At 50.1% G+C, this 21,306-nt stretch overlaps 4 protein-coding genes across 4 annotated transcripts; 1 reads left to right on the top strand and 3 right to left on the bottom strand.

Moving 5' to 3' along the window:
- Nucleotides 1–4,233: 4,233 nt before the first annotated feature.
- Nucleotides 4,234–4,934, bottom strand: GLRG_11328 (phosphatidylethanolamine-binding protein; the record flags this gene model as incomplete). The annotated part of the gene is made up of 2 exons (XM_008102016.1): nt 4,234–4,426; nt 4,534–4,934. The coding sequence occupies 2 exons, from the start codon at nt 4,932–4,934 to the stop codon at nt 4,234–4,236; spliced, it is 594 nt and encodes a 197-aa protein (XP_008100207.1).
- Nucleotides 4,935–6,955: 2,021 nt separating this feature from the next.
- Nucleotides 6,956–8,677, bottom strand: GLRG_11327 (major facilitator superfamily transporter; the record flags this gene model as incomplete). The annotated part of the gene is made up of 2 exons (XM_008102015.1): nt 6,956–8,174; nt 8,265–8,677. 2 exons carry the CDS (start codon nt 8,675–8,677, stop codon nt 6,956–6,958), a joined length of 1,632 nt encoding a protein of 543 aa, XP_008100206.1.
- A 2,994-nt stretch (nt 8,678–11,671) lies between these two features.
- On the bottom strand, nt 11,672–12,517 carry GLRG_11326 (uncharacterized protein; the record flags this gene model as incomplete). The annotated part of the gene is made up of 1 exon (XM_008102014.1): nt 11,672–12,517. The coding sequence occupies one exon, from the start codon at nt 12,515–12,517 to the stop codon at nt 11,672–11,674; it is 846 nt and encodes a 281-aa protein (XP_008100205.1).
- Nucleotides 12,518–19,678: 7,161 nt separating this feature from the next.
- On the top strand, nt 19,679–21,043 carry GLRG_11325 (CHY zinc finger domain-containing protein; the record flags this gene model as incomplete). Its single annotated transcript, XM_008102013.1, has 1 exon — nt 19,679–21,043. One exon carries the CDS (start codon nt 19,679–19,681, stop codon nt 21,041–21,043), a length of 1,365 nt encoding a protein of 454 aa, XP_008100204.1.
- Nucleotides 21,044–21,306: the final 263 nt, after the last annotated feature.

The following is a 21,306-nucleotide window of genomic DNA, read 5'->3' as shown; positions in this document are numbered from 1 at the left end:
TAAGTCCTAGCTGTTCCCTAAATAGTCCTATTAACTAATAGTTATAAGTAATTACTATTCTTATATAAGGTAAGCGCTTAGTAGATACTAGTAAGTACTTACTTTTATAATTACTAGTAATTACCTTATTATATAATTACTTCTTTATCTTTATATAACCTATACTATAGTTCTTTTATTCTTAGGGAGTTATCTGTCTGTCCCTTATCTCTTGTTTATATAAATACTACTGCTGCCTATTATCTGCTTATTAGGTAGGGTAATATAGCCTATAACTTATTAGGTTATAATATAATACTAGGTTAACTATAAGTATAACAGCTAGCGTAACTATAGGGTAGACCTCTAGAGATAGTAAGGCTATTTATAAGGCCTTTTATAGTTAGCTAGTAGTAAAGTACTACCTAATAGTAATCTGTCTAAAAAGTGCTTTATTTATAGTAAATTAGGCTGTTAGTTAACTAAGTATATAAAGGAGGAATAATAAGCCTCCTTTATATAGTATAAAAGCACCTACTTTATATAGGCTTTATAGACTACCTTTAGTTACTTTCTTATTAATTATAAAGGTAATAAGCTAAGTTATCTTAAAGAAGTAAGTAAAAATAGTAAGATTTACTTATTAGATAGTAAAAACTATAAATCTACTATGTTTTTTACTATAACTATATACTTTAGTAAGCAGTTAATTAATAGCCTATTAACCTATAAGAAGTTATATAACTAAGTAACGTTTTATACTATTACTTATAAAAATCTATATAAAGAAGAATTACTTAATATAACTATAAAAAGTAGTAATATTTTTATATTTAATAACTACTACTTTATGTCTACTTTTTAAGGTATTATACCTAATATAGGCGTAGCTAAGATATCTATAGCTAAATAGTAGTAGTACTTTGCCTTTAAAAAACACCTTAGTAAGGAGATCTTACTAAATACTACCTATATTAGTAAAGTAATAATTTACTTTAGTAGTAAGGATTACTATAAATCCCTTAGGGTAATCTATATACTTATACTAATTAGTAAGCTTGTTTTTTATATAATAATAAGTAATATACTATTTCTTTTTTACTTATAAGATATAGATTACTATAGCGTAAAATTTAATAACCTTACTAACTAGCTTATTAAGGATAAGATTATTATACCTATTACCTAAAAATAGGGCTATATATAGATACTTTTAGAGCTGCTTAAGAGCGCTATTATAAAGTAACACTTAACTAATAGTAAATTACGCTAGATTTACTATAGATTTAGCTACTTATTAGTAAATTACCTTTATAAGTTACTTAAATAAGTAGGTAAATCTACTTCTTTTACTACACTTAAAGAGATTAATAAGTACTACTATTACTACTAACTTAATATAAAGGCGCCTAGCTGCTTTAAATTTATACTATATAATAACTATAAATTTAACTATAAAATCTTTATTAATATAATATATATAGATAGTAATAAGCCTATACTTTATATAGTTAACTTAGCTACTACGTTTAATATAGTAAGATTCTTATATTTAGTTACTATAAAGTATATATAAAAGGTATTATAAATATACTAGATTAATATATATCTTAGGCTACTTAATTAGATTACTACTAACGCTAGCCTAAATTTTTATATAGCTAAATTTAAATATACTGCCTATATATTATCTATTAAGGTAAATAAAGTGCCTATTAAGGCCTATTAATTTATTAGTAAAGTTAAGTAATACTATACTACTTTTTACTATATATATAAGATTATTTATATAGATAGTAATTATAAGCCTAAAGTTACCCTTTAATTAGCTGTTAAAGCTATTAATAATACTACTAGCCTTAATAGCCTTATACTAACTCTACTTGTTTTTAGGGTATACCTTTATATTATAGATAATTTACTACTTACCCCTTTTACTACGTAGCGCGCTAAAGTAGTAAAAAAGGCTATAAACGTAGTGTAGTAAATCTATATAAAAAGATAAGTGTGTAATATACTAGTAACATGTAATAGCCTAGATATAATAAATACTATAGCGCTACCCCTTTAATTACTTATCTATATATAGTATAAGAAAGATAGCTAGTAAGGCCTATTTTACTTACTTACTAATAATAGTACTACTTATACTATTAAATTACCTTATAGCCTATATAATTTTTATATTACTATAGTAAAACTATACTATATAGCGTAAGAAAAAGCTTAATTAGTACTACTACTTATAATAGCTAAAAGAGATAATAATCCTATATAAGTATAAGAAAGAGAGCCTATAATAGCTAGTAAATCTATAAAAGAAGTATATAATACTATTATTTTAAAAAAAAATAAGTAACTATATAAGAAATTATAGTTAGTTATTTAAGGTTATACTAATAATAGTAAAGAAATAATTCTTATATAATTACCTATAATTTAATAAATAGCCTAGTAACTAATTCTTACCTTTACCTTATTACTTTTATAATATAGATTTTACCTCTAGTTATATAATATTACCTAGGCGTATACCTAATCTATAACACTACTTAACTACATTATTCTTATAAGACTTCTTATATAAATTTACTATTTTTACTTTAGTAACTTTATTATAAAGGTAATAAAGCTACTTTATAGTATTATTAAGGTAGGCACCTACTAGTAGGCTATATATAACTACTACTATAAAGAAAATCTTTAGATAGATTTATTAACTTTTAACCCCTACTTACTTATTTTATTAGCTAATAATAAGGATTTTAGTCTTATTAGTATATAAATAGATAATATAATTAGCCTTATAGATAATAGATTCTCTACTTATAAGGAGAAGAAGCTTAAGAAAATAACTTTTACTATAAAGCCTAAGTAACTATTAACTATTAATAATTTTATTACTTTTAATAGTAGTATACTTTCTTTTAGCTATAATAATAAAATAAATTTTTACTAAAAAGATTAAGGTAAGAAGCTTTAGCCTATTAATATAAATTTACTTACTACTAAGTAAGACTTTATTTAGTAAAAGGCCTATAAGGCGTATATTATATTAATTTACTAACCTAAGGCTTACTTTAACTATTTAGTTACTATATAATACTAAGAACCTATAGAGGAGGAGATTAAGGCTCTTAACTACTAGATTAAGTAGTAAATAAGTTACCTTAACTATAGCCTACTTTTTTAGCTAATTAACCTTATAACTATAAAGCTTTTTATCTTTATTAATAGCTTATTTATAAATAACTATAATTTTACTTTATAACTTAGCTTTATTATTATACTTACTAATAAAAGTAACGTTATATAACCTACTACTAATAATAAGAAATTTATACTTACTAGTAATATTATCTACTTTAGCTTAATAAAGTATAAAAAAGTTATATATAGTATACTAGCCTCTAAAGTCTATAGTATAGTTACTAGTACTAATATTACCTATATAATTAGTATTATACTTATAATAATTACTAACTACCTTAAGTTACTATAAATCCTAATAATCCTTTATACTAACTTATACTCTCTTTATAAGTGCCTTATAAAGCTTAGTACTACTAAAAAGAAGTAACTTATAATTAATATTATAGCACTTTACTAGTTATATAAGTAATATAAGATCTATAAGATCTAATAAATATAAGGGGAGAATAACCTAATAGATAGACTTATAAAGTTATTACTAAATAAGACGCTAGAGTAGTTAATTAATAATAGTTAATTAAGGATATAAATAAATAAATAGGTTTTATATATATAATAGGTTATATATCTAAAAAGTATTAAATACTTTTTAGCCTTTTGTTTTTATTACGTTTTTAAGCCCTTTATAAATAACTAGAAAATAGAGGTAATTTATAGCACTTTAGAAGGTTACTAGTGTTATAATATTAACTATTACCTAGATATTAGTAGTATAGATTAATACTAATTAGCTAGAATAACTACAGCTAATTTGCTATAGATCTACTAGATTTATAGGGATATTACGCAGTGGATTTGCTGCGTAATCCCATAATAGTTTCCTTTCCTTTACGCATAATTCAGAACTGGTATTTACCCCTATTATTTGTCACTTGCCTATTGATACGTACGGTTAACTGTATCACCACCCTGGTGAAACCAACACATAGGGCTTCTAGAAGTTGACCTTACAGGCTTTTGGATTGGATGCCTTTTGCTGATGTTTATTGTGGAAAAAACTCTAACCGACGCGCGCACCCTACGCAAAAACCACCCCCCGACTTACTTGGTCCAGCAGTCGCCGGCGCACGTCATCCAGTTGACGCCGACCAGCTTCAGACCATGCTTCTCGGCGAACTCGGCGGGCTTCCATGACCGTCTCTCGACAAACTCCTCCCCGCCGACGTCCTCCTTCTTGAGATCCAGGCCATGGGGCTCCCGGTAGAGCAGGAAGAGGTAGCGGTGCGGCTTGGAGCTGAGAGAGAGAGAAAGGGAGACTCGAATTAGCGTCTTTCTTATTACCAACCGCGCTTCCGTTCCTCGCTTGGAAATATATATATATATATATATATGGAAACTCACTCGTCCTTGGGCCCGGGCCCTAGAAACTCCGTCAGCGCCGGCTTCCCCTGCGCCACCACGCCGCCGTCCCCGCTGAGCGGCTGCAGCCCGGGGACGACCCAGTGGCGCCAGAAGGCGAACTGCGGGTTGTCCGGGGTCGGCGCGTCCGGGTCCGTCAGGAAGAGCGTGTAGCACGCGCCCGCCGGCGCCCCGGCCTCGCCCGCGAACGAGACGCTCGGCGCCACCTTGCACTCGCCCGCCCGGAAGAAGTTGCCGGCGTCGACCGCCTTGCCCGCGAACGACACCTCAAGCTTCGTCGTCGGCTCGAAACCCTCGGGGATGAGGGCGCCGGCCGCGCCGGGGACGAGCTTGGCTTGCTCGAGCGAGCTTGTGAGCTTCTGGGCGTGGTCGGAAAGGGACATTTTTGGGGGGGGGGATTGGTGCTGGGAGACGAGGGAGAGAGGGTGTGCTTTTTGACGCAGGTGAAGATAACCGTCGAGGAATAATTAATGCTTTTCTTTTCTTTCCTTTTCTTTCTGGATAACCGTTTCGCTTGCGGGAGGTTTTAACCCGAGCATGTGATGCGCGATGGACTTACGCGGGGGTCGGGCGCGGCATGGAAGGGGGGGAAACGATACCAGTGGTGGAAAATTGCCGGCTTGCTGCACAAAGGGGTCTTGGCAGATACAAGAGGTTCTAGTCTTTTGACTCGAGTTGGCAAACCGAGTATGAATAAATCCTATCCGAGTGACGATGCCCGAGTTTATATAAACCAGATGGGGTTCGGAGTTTTGTTCATTGTCGCGTGTAAAAGGCTATATATACGTATATATATATATATATATATATATATACACATGCACGGCTTCGGCAATGAGATCATCATGACGGCGGGACAATGAAAGTATACAAAGAGAGCTCCGGCTCGCTCGCCTTGGTCCATGATGACCTCGAGACCAGCCTGTTAGATCTCTCGCCCTCGAGGACACAGACTCATGCACGTTCCATTGATTACATGGTCATGGTAGACGTGTATCAATTGCCCGCTCAGGCTGTTTCAATTTGGCCTATATCGTATCACCCACCTTTCTTACAAGCCCTTCTGGGCAACAACCCTGACAGCGGGTGAAATTTCATAGATCCGTAAAGTAAACCTTGTCTGCGTAGCTGGAACTGTAACCAGCCTCGCGCAGTTTCCGGGCTGGCAGATCTCAGTTAGCCTCTCCTAGCACGCCGAGAAACTGCACCAGGCCATGTCTATGGCGATGTAAGCATTGAATAGAGCCGAGCCCAAGTTTATATAGTTCGAGTGGCTACGTGGTTCCGGCTCAGCTTAGCCAATTCCTCCGCCGTCCAAAAGGCTTTGATGTGACCAACAAGATCCGGGCCGCTCGGTACATATACACTGGTCAGTGTCCCGGGTCCGGGCCTGCCGCCTCCGAAAAGGATTATGACGGGAAGGACAAAAACCCCGCGCAGGCGAACCGCCGTCCCTTCTTCAAAGCATCCCATCCCCATCCCCCCCTCACGTTTCCGAACTTAGTCGCACGTCTGCGTCACCCGGCCGGTCCTGAGTCACAAAACTCAGACACACCAAGGAAACAAACCAGCCTACCGGCCACACCAGTAGCCACGATCTACGATTGCCTTTTTTTCTTCTCGGCCGGAGCGCTTCCGGGCGCACGTGCTCCTCCGTCTCGGCTGCGCCGCCGTTTGTGTGGCGCGAGAAGGGGGACGCGTTTCTTCACCATGCTGCGTGTCCTGCTTATACGACGGACGAGGGGTGCAGAAACGGCCTTTTGATGGTCCGTCTACTCAGTCATTTCCGGATGTAAATGAGAGTACTTTCCCGCGGGGCCCTCTCCCAGGTATAAAAGACCCTTCTTACAATTTGTCGTTGTACAGGTGACCAAGTCGCTGTTGACCGCGTCGGGTGTTGTCGCCAGAGGAGCGGAGTGCCACGATGTTTTGCTTGGAGAAACATTCATAATCAAAAGTGGCAGCATCCCGCTAGTCACGGGGTTCATCTTTAGTTCCGGGGAAGAAGAAGGAAAATGGCGGCATGTCACGTTTAACCCGGCTAGCGAGGACGCGGTTCATAGGGTCAGGTAATGAAGTTCAATAACGTATTCATCTTGATATGGAGACAGAGAGAGAGATGAGCATAGCCAACGGGTTACAATTTATGACAACCTAGCCAAAAGGTTTTTTAATGGGTATTCTACAACTAACCAGAAGGCGAGGACGGCTAACTAATTAGAAAGTGTAGAGAGAGAGAGAGAGAGGAAGAGAGAAAGAAAGAGAGACAGAGAGAGAGAGGGAGGGAGAGTTAGGCAGGGGAGAGAGGGAAGGGAGAGCAGTAGGTGGGAAGCTGCATGGTCTTGACAAGAATATGCTTCTTTTTCTAAATGGATCCGGGACCAAGGGGCATGCGGGGGCAGCACTACTCCTTCGGGGCCTTCTTGACGTCGACGAGCGGCCGCAGGAGCCTGAAGGTGGAGACCCAGATGATGAGGCCGACGGCCGGGAAGACGCCGCACAGCATGATGGCGAAGTTGTAGCCCTTGACCTCGGACATCCAGCCGCCGAGGGAGTGCGAGATGGCGGAGCCCGACTGGCGCGTCATGTTGCCGGCGATGCCGTAGGCGACGTTGATGCGGCCGGTGCCGGCCATGATCATGGCCACCATACCCGGGGTCGCGACGCTGAGGATGCCGTGCGCGATGCCGTCGAGGATCTGCACCGGCCAGATGGCCCAGTACTTGATGACCTTACCGGCGAGCACGGCGCGGATGGGCAGCACGATGTACGAGAGCATGACGAGCAACCAGTAGCCCCAGCGGTCGGCCACCCACGCCGTCAGCACCGACATGATGGTCATGGTGGCCTGCGCGATGATGACCGTCAGGCCCGTCGTCTGGGCCGGGTCGCCCTCGCCCGCGACGACGAGCGCCTGGCCATAGATGTAGAGGATGCAGGCGTTGCCGAGGTGGAACAGGAACACGGTGACGGCGACGATGGCCAGCGGCTTGTTCTTGATCAGGATCATGAGCGAGCTGTCGGCGTTCTTCTTCTTCTTATTCTTGTTCTTGCCGAGACCGGGCAGGTGGAAGCCGCCCTTCTTGCCCGCCACCCCTCTCTCCTGCATGTCCTGGTGGTGCTGGCTGTTATTGTCGTCCGTCTCCGAGTCGACCGGCACGCGGCCTCTGGCCGCCGCGTGGTCGATGGCGCCCTCGGGGATGAGCCAGACGATGCCCATCGTGCAGGCGCAGCAGGCGATGACGAGGTAGAATACGGCCGGCAGCCCGAACTTCTGGCCCAGCGCGCCCGCCGCGCCCGCCGTGATCATGTTGCCGAGGTGGTTGGACGCCTGGTTGCGCCCGTTGAGGGCGATGAAGCTGTGCTTGTTCTTCTTCTTCTTGTCCTTGTCCTTGCCTCCGGCCGCGGGTTCGACGACGCCGGCGGCGCCGGCTTCGGCCGCTTCGGGATCCTCGTCGCACACGCCCATCGTGAGCGCCACGAGAAGGGGGATCAGACTGGCGCCCGCAACGGCCGACACCATCTGCGTGGTGAAGACGCAGGCCGGGTGCGTGGAGAGGAGGTTGAGACCCTGGCAAGTGCCGACGGTGCATGCGAATGTGGCGACGAGAACACGTTTATAACTAATGGCCGGGTGATCAGTCTACCACCTTCAGACAAAACGAGGAGGGGAGTTCCGTCAAATGCTCCTTTCAAGACACACACACACTCACCTCGTCGCATCTATAAGCGCACCGATCGGTCCGCTCATGATGATGGTCGCCACGTGGCTCATGGCGACGACCGAGCCGCGCATCCCGGGAGCCCAGTTGTGATCCTGGAGGTACACTCCGAGGAAGGGTCCCAGGCCCTCCTGCACGTCGCCCATGAAGAAGGCCATGGCGAGGAGGGCCCAGCGCGCCTGCCTCCTCATCTTGACCAGCTTGGGGTCCATCGGCTCCGGTTCGCCCTGGCTGTACGTCCCATCCAGAGGCACGTTGAGCATGGTGGCCGGCTCGGACGCCGACGCGCCGGACGGGAGGTCCTGCTTGTCCTGCTTGTAGTCGGCCTCCGTCCGCGGCTCGGCCGGGTGCATGTAGTCAAGGCTGATGGCGTTGCGGTAGTTCTGGTTGTCTTTGGCGTCCATTGTCTCTCTTAACACTGCTGCCGGAAAGAGAAAAGAAGGTGCTCGTCCGTGATGGAGTCGAGATGACGCCGGGCGGCCGTTCGTTTTAAGAGGCGCAGGATTGGGGGGGGGGGGGGTTCTTCTTCATCCATCAGGACGACGGTCGTCCCCGAAGGGAAACTGACAGATTTCCCTACGTCAACGGGCAAAAATCTGCCCAGCCGGGCTCATGATGTCGTGCCAAAGATAGTCGTCTGCGCAAAGCCTCTTTTTTGACTTGCTTGGCGGTCTTGGTGTTTGTCTGCGCCCTGCCACGGTTGATATGTAGTTGTAAATAAGGTTAGTACATGAGTAATCTCGAAACTTTGATACACACCAGCAGTCACCCCCCTAAACAGCATAACACCTCCGTCATAGATGATTATCAGCCGGGTTCCCGATAGTCTAATGAATATGCTTAAAGTATCACCAGGACCCTTGGATTTCTGAACAGACGGGGGCTCAGAAGCGCTGGACGCGCGGTCTCGATGGGAGCTTAACTCTTTTCGCGTTGTTGCCGCGTATTCTCACCGCGGGCGGGGTCTACAAAATGAATCGGCATGCAAGTACAAGCAATCTATTATGCTTATAGTCGAGCAGCAGCTTCAACCCCTGGGAGAACCGATATTCTCTTCGCAAGAATCGATTCAGGGAAGGAAACATCGCATCTAGACAGGAGGCTTACAAACAGTCAGCGAACGTTTCAAGGCGATAGGCCAAGGACCATCATTACGTCTGGTTTCAGCCTTCTGAGCAGCGACTCAGCCGCCCCCCTGGGGGCAGTTCAGACGTTCGCCCTCAATATTCCAGCGGCCCGGAAGATCTCATTCAGCAGCATTGGGCACCATTTGTGACAGCGGTGCACCATGCTGCTCTGCTTGATCGTAGCCCTCTCACCACACCTCGCGCTGGCAAAGCTATGCCAACACCAACGCAAGCTGATGACCCCTTTACTCAAGGGTGGGGGTGGAAAAGCTCAGGCATTGTGTCGCGCACATACTCAACTGCGATCTATCTAACGCCCGCACGTGCTCCCGGTCCTCCAGGGGAGCAGAGACAGCACCTCGAACGTCTTCAGGCTTGATTGTACGAGTATGTGTAGGGATGGGGCTTACAGAGAAGGAAGAAAGATGGAAAGAGAAAGAAAGGGGGAGGAGGGGCTTTGGTGCGTGGACAAAGTCTCGGGGTGAACGAACTGAATCGGGGTCCTAGAGCCCGGGATAGAAGAGCAAGGTTGAGCTATTTCGAAACCGCCAGATGGGAGGAGATATGCAAATAGGCCAAAGACATGTCTGGAATCGGCGCAGTCAGAAAATAGCAGCGGCTCAGCTCTTCAGCAAGAAGACGCTGTTGGGAATGATATGCAACAAGCCAAGAGAGGGCCTCAGAACCATGGCGAAAGCTGCAAAGTATTGGTCACGAGGCCGTGATTCGGCGTCTCGTTGTACCTTGGGGATTGTTAGTCTCGAATGCCAAGACGGCAAGCATGATTGTACCGGTATAATAAAAGACGGGAGGCTTGGTCCCCATTGTTGAGCGGATATCGCTGTGCTGCTACGGACAATATCTCTGACTGATGGCAAGGGTCGTCTTTCGTTCTGGACATCATGCCCCCAGGAGCACGCGAAGCGCTTAAACTCTTGGTCATCTTTATTTCTTGGCGGACGGGAAGCTAGAGGTTGGTTGACGCCGAATCTCCCGTCAAGCTTTCTGCACCACGGAGCCATCCATCATAGCCGCACGCATGTCGTCTTTCTGCTCCCCCCCTTGCAGGGCTTTGCACCTCCCCCCCTCCCACCCCCCACGGCTACGCCGCAGACGTGTCTAACCTAAAGACGAGGGCTTGCAGACGAACACCCTGTAGACCAGTTTGCCGGCGTTCCCTCTGTGACGATATTAGCTCAAGTCTCGGGCCGCGGGCTTCTTTGCTGCGCCCCCTTCGGTACGCGCCTGTACTTGCACCTCCTGTGTGCCGACAGGAGTAGCTGCGGTTATGATGCCAGGCTTCACGATGTGTAGTATATGGGAGCTCAAGCTGCTGCTATACCAGCATGACGTATGACAACATAGACGAGGTTGGTCGACCGAACCTCTCCCCCCCAGGATTCCAACACGTTGGGGAGAGTGCCATGTATGAACCCACATCATTTCTACATGGATCTAACTTTTGACGCTTACCATTACGGCAACACGACACCCGTTATTAATAAAGCTGAAGAATCGTTATATCCAACGCGCGCGCGGCAGGAGTCTAGGTCATCGGCGTTGCCTATAGGCCCGGTGTCTTGGCAGCTGTATTGGTCTCGACGCTGCATCGTGGCCTTCTATGCCGTCGCAGGCAGAAGTTGATAGCTCGATTGCCGGACTGCTAGTCAGCCTGACTTATCGTAGCTATAAACCAGGTTGCCAAGACCCTCTGAGCCTTTATCATCGTCCTTCTCGCGCCATAGGTTGGCTTTATTCAGACTCGAGCATGCCTTGGGTGTTTTCAGAACGTTCCCCCACCCGGAGCTGCCTTCTTGGCCTTCTTGGCGCTTCCGTACATCCGCAGCGAAGTACAAGTGTGCTTACAGGAGCAGCAAAGAACTTTGTTTTCCCCAAGAGCCTTTCATCACTGGGAAATGGGGTGAGCAAAGCCCTAAGCCTTATGCATTGCGGTGCGTGTCTCATGTGAGGGCCGGCTCGGAAGCATGTCTGTCCTGCCCACGCTTCTTCAACATCTGAGATGAACCTTTGGACACCGATGAGTCAGTAGCACGAAAACCATAACCCAACATTATGGGCATAGTATCTTTTCTTTCTTTTTTGAATGTCTTCTTGTTTTGCTTCCCCGGGACTTTGGAGATAAACGCTCCCCGTAAGCCACCTACTCGGCTTATCCTCCAGTCTAAAAGGGATCTTCAAGACATGGCAGGTTTGCCTCAAAACATCCACTGATCATGTCATCAAGATTCATCAGTCGAATAGCAGGAAACATCATCCGCTGTCAGATGGCGCGTCTCGGGCGACGATTCTCAAAGCCCAAAATATCTCATCCCAGGTCGTCTCTCTGATGGACAGGATCATTGCCGAACGTCCGATGGTTGTCTCCCTGGCGTTTGAGAGCTTGCAAACGCATCGGCATAGTTTGTTTTGTCCGCTCAGCCCTAGAAATGATCTACTGTCATGATCGAGAGAGCTGTTGAGCTTCCATTCTCTGAAAGTGCCACTCAGGAATGGCTGCCTGTCCGTGAAAAGGTCCCGCAAGTCAAAGTGCTGTACCCTGGTCGTGGTCTCCCTGATAGAATACCTCACCCTTGCAAACAACTCCAAGACAACGTCTTGTTTGTCTCGCGTGCACTTGGCGTGGGCGTTCAGCAACTCCCCGATCCTGAAGCAGGTGCGCATCATGGTTGTGGAGGAAAGCCCAACGACGACGGAACGGTCTCTCATCTTTGGAGGAACGGGGGGCCTTATGATTGGGGTTGGGCTTGATGGGGAGCTAGTTTCCTGCATACTGGCAGCGTCAACGAGCATTCCGGTCTCGGGGCTCCGAGTGGCATCTTTTTCACAGGCAGTAAAAGTGTCCCAGTCGATGTCTTCGTCAAGAAAGTCGGGCTCCAAGAAGTTGATTTTGGATGCTTCATCGTGGCTAACGTCGGAAGAAGAGGAGTGAAGCTTCAAGTCGAAGCTTCCAGTCGACCTCGGACCCTGATCAATGGTTACAGGGAAATGTGAGGGAGAAGGCTTGCTAGGGTTGCCGTCGGCTGATTCCAGAAGCATGGCCATGTCCTCTTCATCCGAGTCGCCAATAGAATATTCATCCAACGTGCCGTCCTCCATGGTGGTCCCTCCATCTTGTACTGCTTGCTTGAGGTTCTCGACGTCAAGATGTGGGAACGGCTTGGCAACTATTCCATGCGATTCCGACGGAGTGTGAGTTGCACCTTGGTGGTGACCAACTAGCGCTTCGCTGGATGGAATGAAGCATTCGTCGCCTATGGTGTCCAGGTTCACGAACTCGTCCATCCACGAGTCTGCCTCGTCACGCCAAGACCCGGCAATATGTGGTGGACGAAGTGGCAAGGTGCTTGGCGGTGTTTTGGGTACCTCGATGGTTGCCTCGGATATGGTCGGTGAAGCTCGCACAACATCGGGTGGGAGGAGGCATTCTTCTGCGGACTCGACTCGGTCACGGAACGCTTGGGGTTTACTGGACGAGGTCCGGCATCCCATTCCATGCTCAGGGGTGGCGAGCAGCTTGGGGGCATTTTCGACTGCTAATCGCTTGAAGGGCAACGAGACTGCAGCCGATGGTGTTGGCGTCAGGGGTCTCTTGGGACCATTTATGGGCTTGAAACCACCAGTCAATGACTGTGTGGCGAAACCTTCGGGCATCTTGGGGCTGCGAGATGTCAGCGCCGCACCGGACGAGAATCTGGCATGTACCTACACGTTTATTGGTAGGATTTTCGGTGGTGATGGTCAGTCATGTACGAGGGCCGAGTGTATCCCCAGGGAAGCAAGCCATGCATGACACGGAATGAGACTGGTTTGGTATCAAGGTCAAGGAGAGATATAAAGAACACAAGAGAGAGCACGACGCGGGAATTTTTCTGTTGGGACTCCGTGGAGCGCACGGCGGAGAGGGGAGGGGATGAGGCATCCACGAGAAGAAGGAGCAAGCAGGACTCTTTCCGCCTGTATGACTCTCTCTTTCTTTGGCAGTTGCCCATCGCATTGGATGTTGGGGGGGGAGGATCAATGGAGATTTCTCACAGCAAGAGCGCAAAAAGACGCTGCTTCCCAAGATGTTTTTATCCTCCTTCCTCAGGATCTGGTTGAAAAAGAGGGAAGGGACAACATCGGGGCGCCTCCCCACCTCCTGCTTAACGACTGTTTCCCCTGAGGTTGGTGATAACTTCAACAGCTTTTGTTTCCATTCTCTCCCTCCTGAGGGCATCCATCTCGTTTGAGGTCCACGCCAAACCGGAGAACGTTATTTCTTCCCAAAAGCATCAGGCACGTGAGTCATCAACAGGCATTACGAGCCTTGAAGTTCAGACTCTAAAATGCACAAAGGGTGCCGCCCACGCTGGACCGAGCCTCGGCGCGCCCCCGCCCTCGGAAAGCGCTGAGGAAGAACGGCATTGTTGACTGATGACCAGTCCGTTTTCCAGGCTGCAGTTTGCCTTTCAATCAAGTATGCTCGCCTCGTTACGTATTGCTTTAACGGCTAGCTGGACTGGTGGCAGAAGCCTCCTGCTCCGAGACGACACAGCCAAGATAAGACCCTACTCCGCTGAGTAACAATCAACGCATTGACGGAGAGGGCGCTGCTCTGCTTACTTGAACACCTGCATCCTTGTGTTGTCTATCGCCCATCTCGCGACATGTGCAGCCTTGGCTAATGATGTCAATCCTACCGGTGGCACGGCAACGGTGAGACATCGTCAACAGAGACAACGGTATTGGAAGGGGTGGGGGGTGGGGTGTCTCTCTCTCTTTCTTCCCCCGAGCCCAAGCTAGTCCCGCACCCAAGGACGGCCCCCAGAGAAAGACGACAAAGACATGGTTCACTATGACGATGAACGGTCACGAGATATTCCGCACACCGACGACGTCGACGTGGTTCCCTCTCTCTCTTATCACAAACGGGCGCTGACGCGGGTCGGGCCACGAAAGGCGGCCTCGCGAGCCCCGTGTCCCGGACCACGGAGGCACGGGGGTCGGCAGTGACATCAACCCGCAGGACCGAACAGAACGGGACCAAGTCAGGAGCCCCCACCTGTCAAAACAGAGATGGGCGTCGCTCACCCTGCCCTCCCTCCTGGCTATCTCGATTGCGAGAGCCAGGTACGATGGCGGCGCATCGGCGTCGATGAGGGCATTCACGGGCCAGGTAGCTACGTCAGAAACGAGGCATGTGCCCACGGTTGCCAGCACCCTCCCTCCCCGTCCCGAGAGAGTCCAGGGTAAAAGCCGCATGTAGTGGTCTTGCGCCGTTTTGTTGTCCGGTTTCGTGTCTCGGCACGACGAACCTGTCTCTCCGGGCTAGGCGCACAAGACGGCGGGAAAGGCTTGGAACGAAGGGAAAGGTTGGACCGCCTGGTCTCAGGTGGACGGGACGAGTGTGATGGGGGGGGGGGGGGGGAGTGGGGTGAGGTGAGGGAGGAGGATGTGGTGAAGAAAGGTGCGCGTGCACTGGCGGCTAAGCCAGCGAGAGATGCCTCGGCGATGCTAACGTTGGCGAACGCAAAGAAGAAAAAGGAAAAAGAAAAAAGAAAAGGCCTACGCCTAGCGGTTAGGCGGGTAAACCGTTTGATGGTGATGTCAGTTTTCAGTCAGGTGAACGCAGGAAGCGCAGGGGCTCGGTATGGTTGGCGCGTTTCCAAAGGTTAGTTCCCGCGGAAGGTCGACCATGTGGTTCCGGGAAGGGGTAAGCTTGATGTGCTGGTAACGGTGGTGGGTGTCGTGGCGGTGGTGGTGTGGTGGTAGAGGTGGAGGATCAGATAGATTCAGAGAGAGGATGAGGTGAGAAAGAGAGGGAAAGGAAGGGTTGCACGGATGGCAGATCGATTAGCGGCAGTCGAAAATAAGATTTAATCATAAACCGGCGTTTGTTTAAGAAAAGAATACTGCAGAGCAAGGATGAGTAAACGAGGATTAACTATATATAAAATGAATAAAAGAGAGAGGGGGGGGGAATGAATAATAAATCGTGAGGACGAAAGGACAAAGGCACTTTTCGTTTATCCCCCTCCCCCTCCCCCACACAGACATGGAATTCATAGCCGCCACATGCATATACTCTGCCTCGTCGAAGCTTTTTTTGGCCTTGGCCTTGGCGGCAGCGTCCAGCGCGTGTCGTCGGACTTGGCGCTCACCAAGGACCTCCCTCTGGCGCGATGCCGCGAGCCCCGTCCAGTCAACCCCGTAGCTGAGCCACTGGTTGGATGGATGGATCATGAGCTGCAGTCATTGGCGGAAGGCCGAGAAAGAGAGGGGGAGAGAGAGAGAGAGAGAGAGAGAGAGAGAGAGAGTCATGTCATTCGACGGGGTCGGTGCCCTCTCTGATTCGAATCACGTTCTGCCAGTCAGAATTCACCAAGGGCTCCTTTATGTTTTTTAACTGAGCCCATTGGGCCAAGCCCCCGAGTGCGGATTTAGACCAGTCAGTGGCGGCCGTGGTGAACACATGGACTGTCTTGCATGAGGGTTGCCATCAGACACGAGCTCCGGGATTCCGGTAGCGAACCATGCGAGACTAGCCCAGTACGAAAGAGACTTGTTGAATTGTTATTTTATTTTATTTTCTGACCATTCTTTTTCTTTTTCTTTTCTATTCTTATTGATTTATGTTTATTCGCACGTTGATTGCATCCAAGACCAGGCCTTACTTTCTGGGCGTATGTTGGTGGACAGTCAGGCACAGGGCCGTGGGGGAGTCGAGGACAGCCGCTGACTGGCCAAACATTGGCATTGGCGAGGGAGACGAACACCCCGCGACAACGGCCGATAGCGTGTCCCGCTTGCGCGTCACAATTGAGATGAACGAGGATAGTGAAGAGCGATGAAGGGTCATGGACGGCCCTGGGGCAGTGGGATGTGAGAGGTGAATGAGTGATTGAGGTGAGCGAGTGAGTGAGTGAGTATGTGGAAGGGCGGGCTGGGCGCTGCATCCCAGCGTGTCGGGAAGCGAGATGTGATGTTCTGCATCAGAATCTAAGTGATCCCAAGCCGGGAATATACACTTCAGAAATAGACGAATAAAGAAACCAATAAATGAAGATGAGATTTAATTAATGGAGTATTAAAAAGGGAACTGTAAAAAGAGAATAATGAAAAAAAGAAAGGAAAAAAAATGAAAAATAGTCGCATTCGACTTCTTGCAGCCAGAATGTCACACCACCATCAACCATCAAACCGCCACATCTCCACAGCGGCCCCACCGTTTGTTTTCCCCAGACGACGGGCGACAGCGCTAAAGATGATGATTGGGGGGGCCGTCAACGGTCCGCCACCATAGTCTCGCCTGTTACGGACTCACTCACTCACACCTCACCTCACTCACTCACACCTCACCTCACCTCACCTCACTCACACACACACACACACACACACACACACACACACACACACACCCCTCAAACACTCGCCGACAACCCAGCTCAACTCCCGTCCCCACACCGCCCGGAAGGCTGACTTGGACTTGCATAAACGCCATGGTCACCGGGTCCCCTTCTCGCTGATGCGTTGGCACTCCTATCTCTCTCTCTCTCTCTAATCCCTATCTCCCTTACCTCCCGCAGCGTCGCAGTCACCCTTGGGCCCCTAGAATACGTGCCCTCCTTTCAGAATAGTCGTCATCGAAACGTGCCCCCGGGGGCTAGGAAGGAAATCACCTCAACACCACCCGCGCCAAGGCACCACCAACCTCACAAGCTCGAGGACATCGGCTGATGAGCCGCAAACAGCAGTCCCTCTCTCTTCTGCTGCCCATGGACCGACAAGTGCCATGTCGGCCATCGAGATGAGCGAACAGCTGTCACCGGCACCGCGCAACCTTCACCCCTCCCAGCTCGACTCGACGATGCGCGAGGATGAAATCAACTGACGGGCGGCCGGCCCTCCCGGTCGGGCCACGACGCCACCATCACCAAACGCCCACCTCTTCGCACTGAGTCTGACGGTTCTGCTGGTTGCTGGCGGGCCGTCCGAGTGGTGGGGGGAAGAAGACGAAAAAAGAAAAAAAGAAGAAAAAAACGCCAGAAAATGCAAAGAAAGAGACTGACCGAGATTCCCTAGAAAAGAAAAAGCTGGGCTTCATCCGATAAACAGCATGTCAACCGACTCGTCACGCGTCTCTCCCGTCCACTCGCTCGCCCCCAATCCCTATCTATCTCTGCATGCTGCCTTCTCGCCCCCCTTCTCGCATCCCCTTTCCCTCACTCACCTCTCTGCAGTACCCGCGATCGACTCGATTCTAGATGAGACCGCATGCTCTGCTGCACCTGCCGCTAAAGGCAGTGACACGGAGGAACCAGTCGCGGCTGGTACCCCCCTCCCTCCTCCTCCTCCTCCTCCTCCGCAGGGAGGGCGGTTCAACGGCAGCCTCTCATCTCCGGGGTCATTCGGCGCCCGCATATGCGGGAGAGGCAGCAGGCGAGGCGGAGAATGGCCCGCCGCCGCCGGAGTGTCGGTGTGCTTCCTTTGCCCCGTCACGTTCGCAGACAACGCCCAATGTCACTGTACAAAATGTCCTATGGTTTGAATGAGGGGGGGAAGAGGGCGGATGCTGGGGCACTGTCTCCTGCCGACAGCACGCAAAAGCGGTATTGTTGGGCAGCGGCCGGACACACCCACACGCTGCTGCTGATGCTGGGGCAGCGGCCTTTGGCGACGTTTTCTGCCCTTACATCGCGCGCTGTGAGGGTGCCCTGCGCGCGGAGGGAGGAAGGGGGGGGGGGGGGGCATCACGCTGTTGAGACAACACGGCCAGCTCACGCATGCTCTCTGGATGTCATGAGGTGCCAGGCTTTCCAATCCGAGCGGGTGCTCTTTCTCATCGACACAGTATATGCTTTTTGTTTTTTTGTGAGGTTGTAAGTGCGAGGCGTGCTTTGGGCATGTTCCTGGTCTTCAGTCACGAGTCCCGTCGAGACGCCCCTGGACTGAGCGACTGGTCCTCGGACGTCAGATATATTCATTCACGGCTTCCCGTGACCTTCCCCATTCTTCAGTGTTTGCCCAACGGGTGTTTTGGGCTCGGTTTGTTATTATTCTTGAACTTGGAAATAAAGTTGAGAAAAAAAGAAGAAGAAAAAGAAAAAGGACCTGGAGCGAGGGTCACGTTGTATTGCTGGCCTTCGCTCACATGACTGTCTTCCATCCTCTACTCCGCCAAACGACCGTGGATGCGCGGCCGATGGAAACTTTCAGGGTGTCATTGGCTGGCGGGAACGTCATCACTTGCCTCTCAAGGTGCCTCGTTGAGGTTCGTTGAGGTATTCTTCGGCCAGTCCCGGCCCCCCCGGATCTCGTGGCGTGGGTGTAGCTCGGAGCGGACGAGCTCCTGTCGAGGTGATTTGAGGTTCCACTTCCTCCACCCTCCGGCCGGTCCGGCACGGGATGGAATGTGCAAACGGGGGAGAGGCCCACATCGGGCCCGGCTCCCCGGGATGTGTGGGGTATGGTGGCAATGCCCAGCAGCAGTGGCCATTTGTCTCAGCATCGACGGCTGACGAGCATGGAACTCACCGTGTCGGACCTTTGCTTGCTGCTGGGAGATTCATAACCTATTCTCGGTCAACAGAGGAGGCATCTATTTGCCCCCATTATAATAGAAGAAAATGCTCAGAGCGACGAGTAGGCTCGTGTCTTGATGATGTCTCGATGGTGCAGAGATACAAGAACGATAGATGCCAATGCCCAACCTGAGAAAAAGAACAAGGCCTAATATTCCAACCCAGATTGTCCATGCTATCGCAGTGGGCATTCCTTCCGAGATGAAATAAACCGCCACCTGTATGTAGACGATGAGTCGACTGGCGTGGACCGCTTTGGCTGCAAGTGATGGATGAATAACGAGAGGTACCTGCTAACAGATCCTGCGCACGCACTTGCGGCAGGGCTGTTAAGTAATCACATCACGTGCCCCACTATGACTCATGTCGACTGATGCAACGCAAACGATGGATGCATGCGATCCGAGATTCAACATCACAACACCCACCCCGGTCCAGACCCAAACTGTCGCCGTCGCCACCGTTGCGAGAATCCTCAAATACAAACGCATCCGTCGCTGAAGAAGGGGGAAAAAGGTGTCCTCAGTTCGACACAGCAACCCAGCTCATACCATACCAGCCAACAAGCACTAGCACTGGCACTGCCTCTGCTCGCAGATCGCCCCATTCTACTCTTTGCATTTCGTCAGTTCAGCTCATCGACATTAAACCACACGTTGAGCACTTTCATTTTCACGTTGCCAACCCGCCGCCCAACATGATATCTCTCGCGAAGCAGGGCGGCGACACCCACCAACAGGCCGTCCCCCGGCCCCGTACCGACCGCGTTGTTCCCAAGCCCGTCCCGGAGGCCCAGGCCAGGGACCCCCGTGGCTACCAGCTCGGCCAACTGCGCAAGCGGTACTCGCCCCGCGAGTCCACCGCTGCTGACGGCACCACCGTTCTGCTCTTCCGCATCAAGCCCTCCGACCCGGACTTCCCCTTTGAGCTGGAGCACCTCCAGTGTGAGCTGCGTGTGCCCGAGGACTACCCCGAGGCCGCCCCCGTGCTGCGCGTGCAGAACAGCGACATCCCGCGCGGTTTCAGCATCAACATCGAACGCGGGTGGGAGAAGCTCGTCCGCGAGCGCCAGGGCGCCACCCTGCTCGCCCTCACCCATGCTCTCGACAAGAACCTAGAGAGCTTCTTGTCTGAGCAGGAAGCCGCCACCGTGAAGCTGGTATCCTTCAAGGAGACGAAAGACACCCGCCACCTCGCAGCCGCCGCCGCCGCCGCCGCCGCCGCCCCTGCCTCGTCCGCAGCGTCGGTCGCCCTGATCGCCAAGCCACCATCCCCGGCCCCCCCCAGGCACTACACGCCCGAGGAGTACTTCACGGAAGAAGAGATGGCGGCCGCCAAAGCCCGGCGCGCGCAGGAGACACGCCAGCTCGAGACCCGCATGGGCCGCCTGTCTCTGTATCGCCGCTCCCCGGACGGCATCGTCTACACCCTCCCTCTCGAGCCCCGCCGCCGCGGCGAGCTGCCCGCAGGCCTCCAAGGCGTCAAGACGGTGCACCTCATCGTGCCCCTACTCTACCCGCTGCAACCGCTGCGCATCCAGCTCAACGAGTGCGACTCGCAAGACGCCGAGCCCCTCGAGGAGCTCTACGTGCGGAAGGCAGCCGAGCAGAAGCAAATGACACTCACGAGTCACCTGAACTACCTGGCGCAGAACATGCACGTTCTCGCGAAGCAGGCCCTGGCGCCGCCAAAGCCCGATGCCCAGGTGAAGCCGACGCCGGTTCCTGAGACGACGGACCCGAAAGCGACGGCCGATCCGGACGACGACCGCAGCCACATCAAGGTCATCCCCAGACCCCCGGAATGGGATCGTTTCGGCGGCGCGGACGACGACGCCGACGACGACGACGATAGCGACACGTCGGACAGCTACGACTCGGACGACAATGAAGGCGGCGGCGCCGACCTGGGCGCGGAGCCGCCGGGCCTCGGCTCCGGTCTCACGGCCGAGCGGGGCACGTCCATCTCCTTCCCGACAATCGAGCTGCACGGCATCGAGCTCTTCCAGGTGTCGGTCCTCAACCTCGGCGTCAAGGGCGCACTACAGACTGAGTTCCTCTAACATCTAAAGTTGCAGTGAAGCACTTCGAGTATAGAGGAATCTTGCCGTTTACATCTTGTGGCGCAACGGCATCCTCGGTCGATCAGTATCTACGTCCACGTGTTGCGATGCCTACTTGCGTAATATTGAGTATCAGCTGCGATACGCAGACAACTCGATTGCTCTCTTACCGTAGAACTCTTAGGGCGCCACCCCTAGCCCATGAAAGCTAACGATATGAAGTCAGCGAACGAGCCTCCACGTCCAATTTAGCATCGAACAGA

The sequence above is a fragment of the Colletotrichum graminicola genome, assembly GCF_000149035.1.
Source record: "Colletotrichum graminicola M1.001 genomic scaffold supercont1.83, whole genome shotgun sequence".
Lineage (NCBI taxonomy): Eukaryota > Fungi > Ascomycota > Sordariomycetes > Glomerellales > Glomerellaceae > Colletotrichum > Colletotrichum graminicola.
Note: the sequence above shows the minus strand (reverse complement) of the source record. Positions and strands in the feature narration are given on the sequence as shown.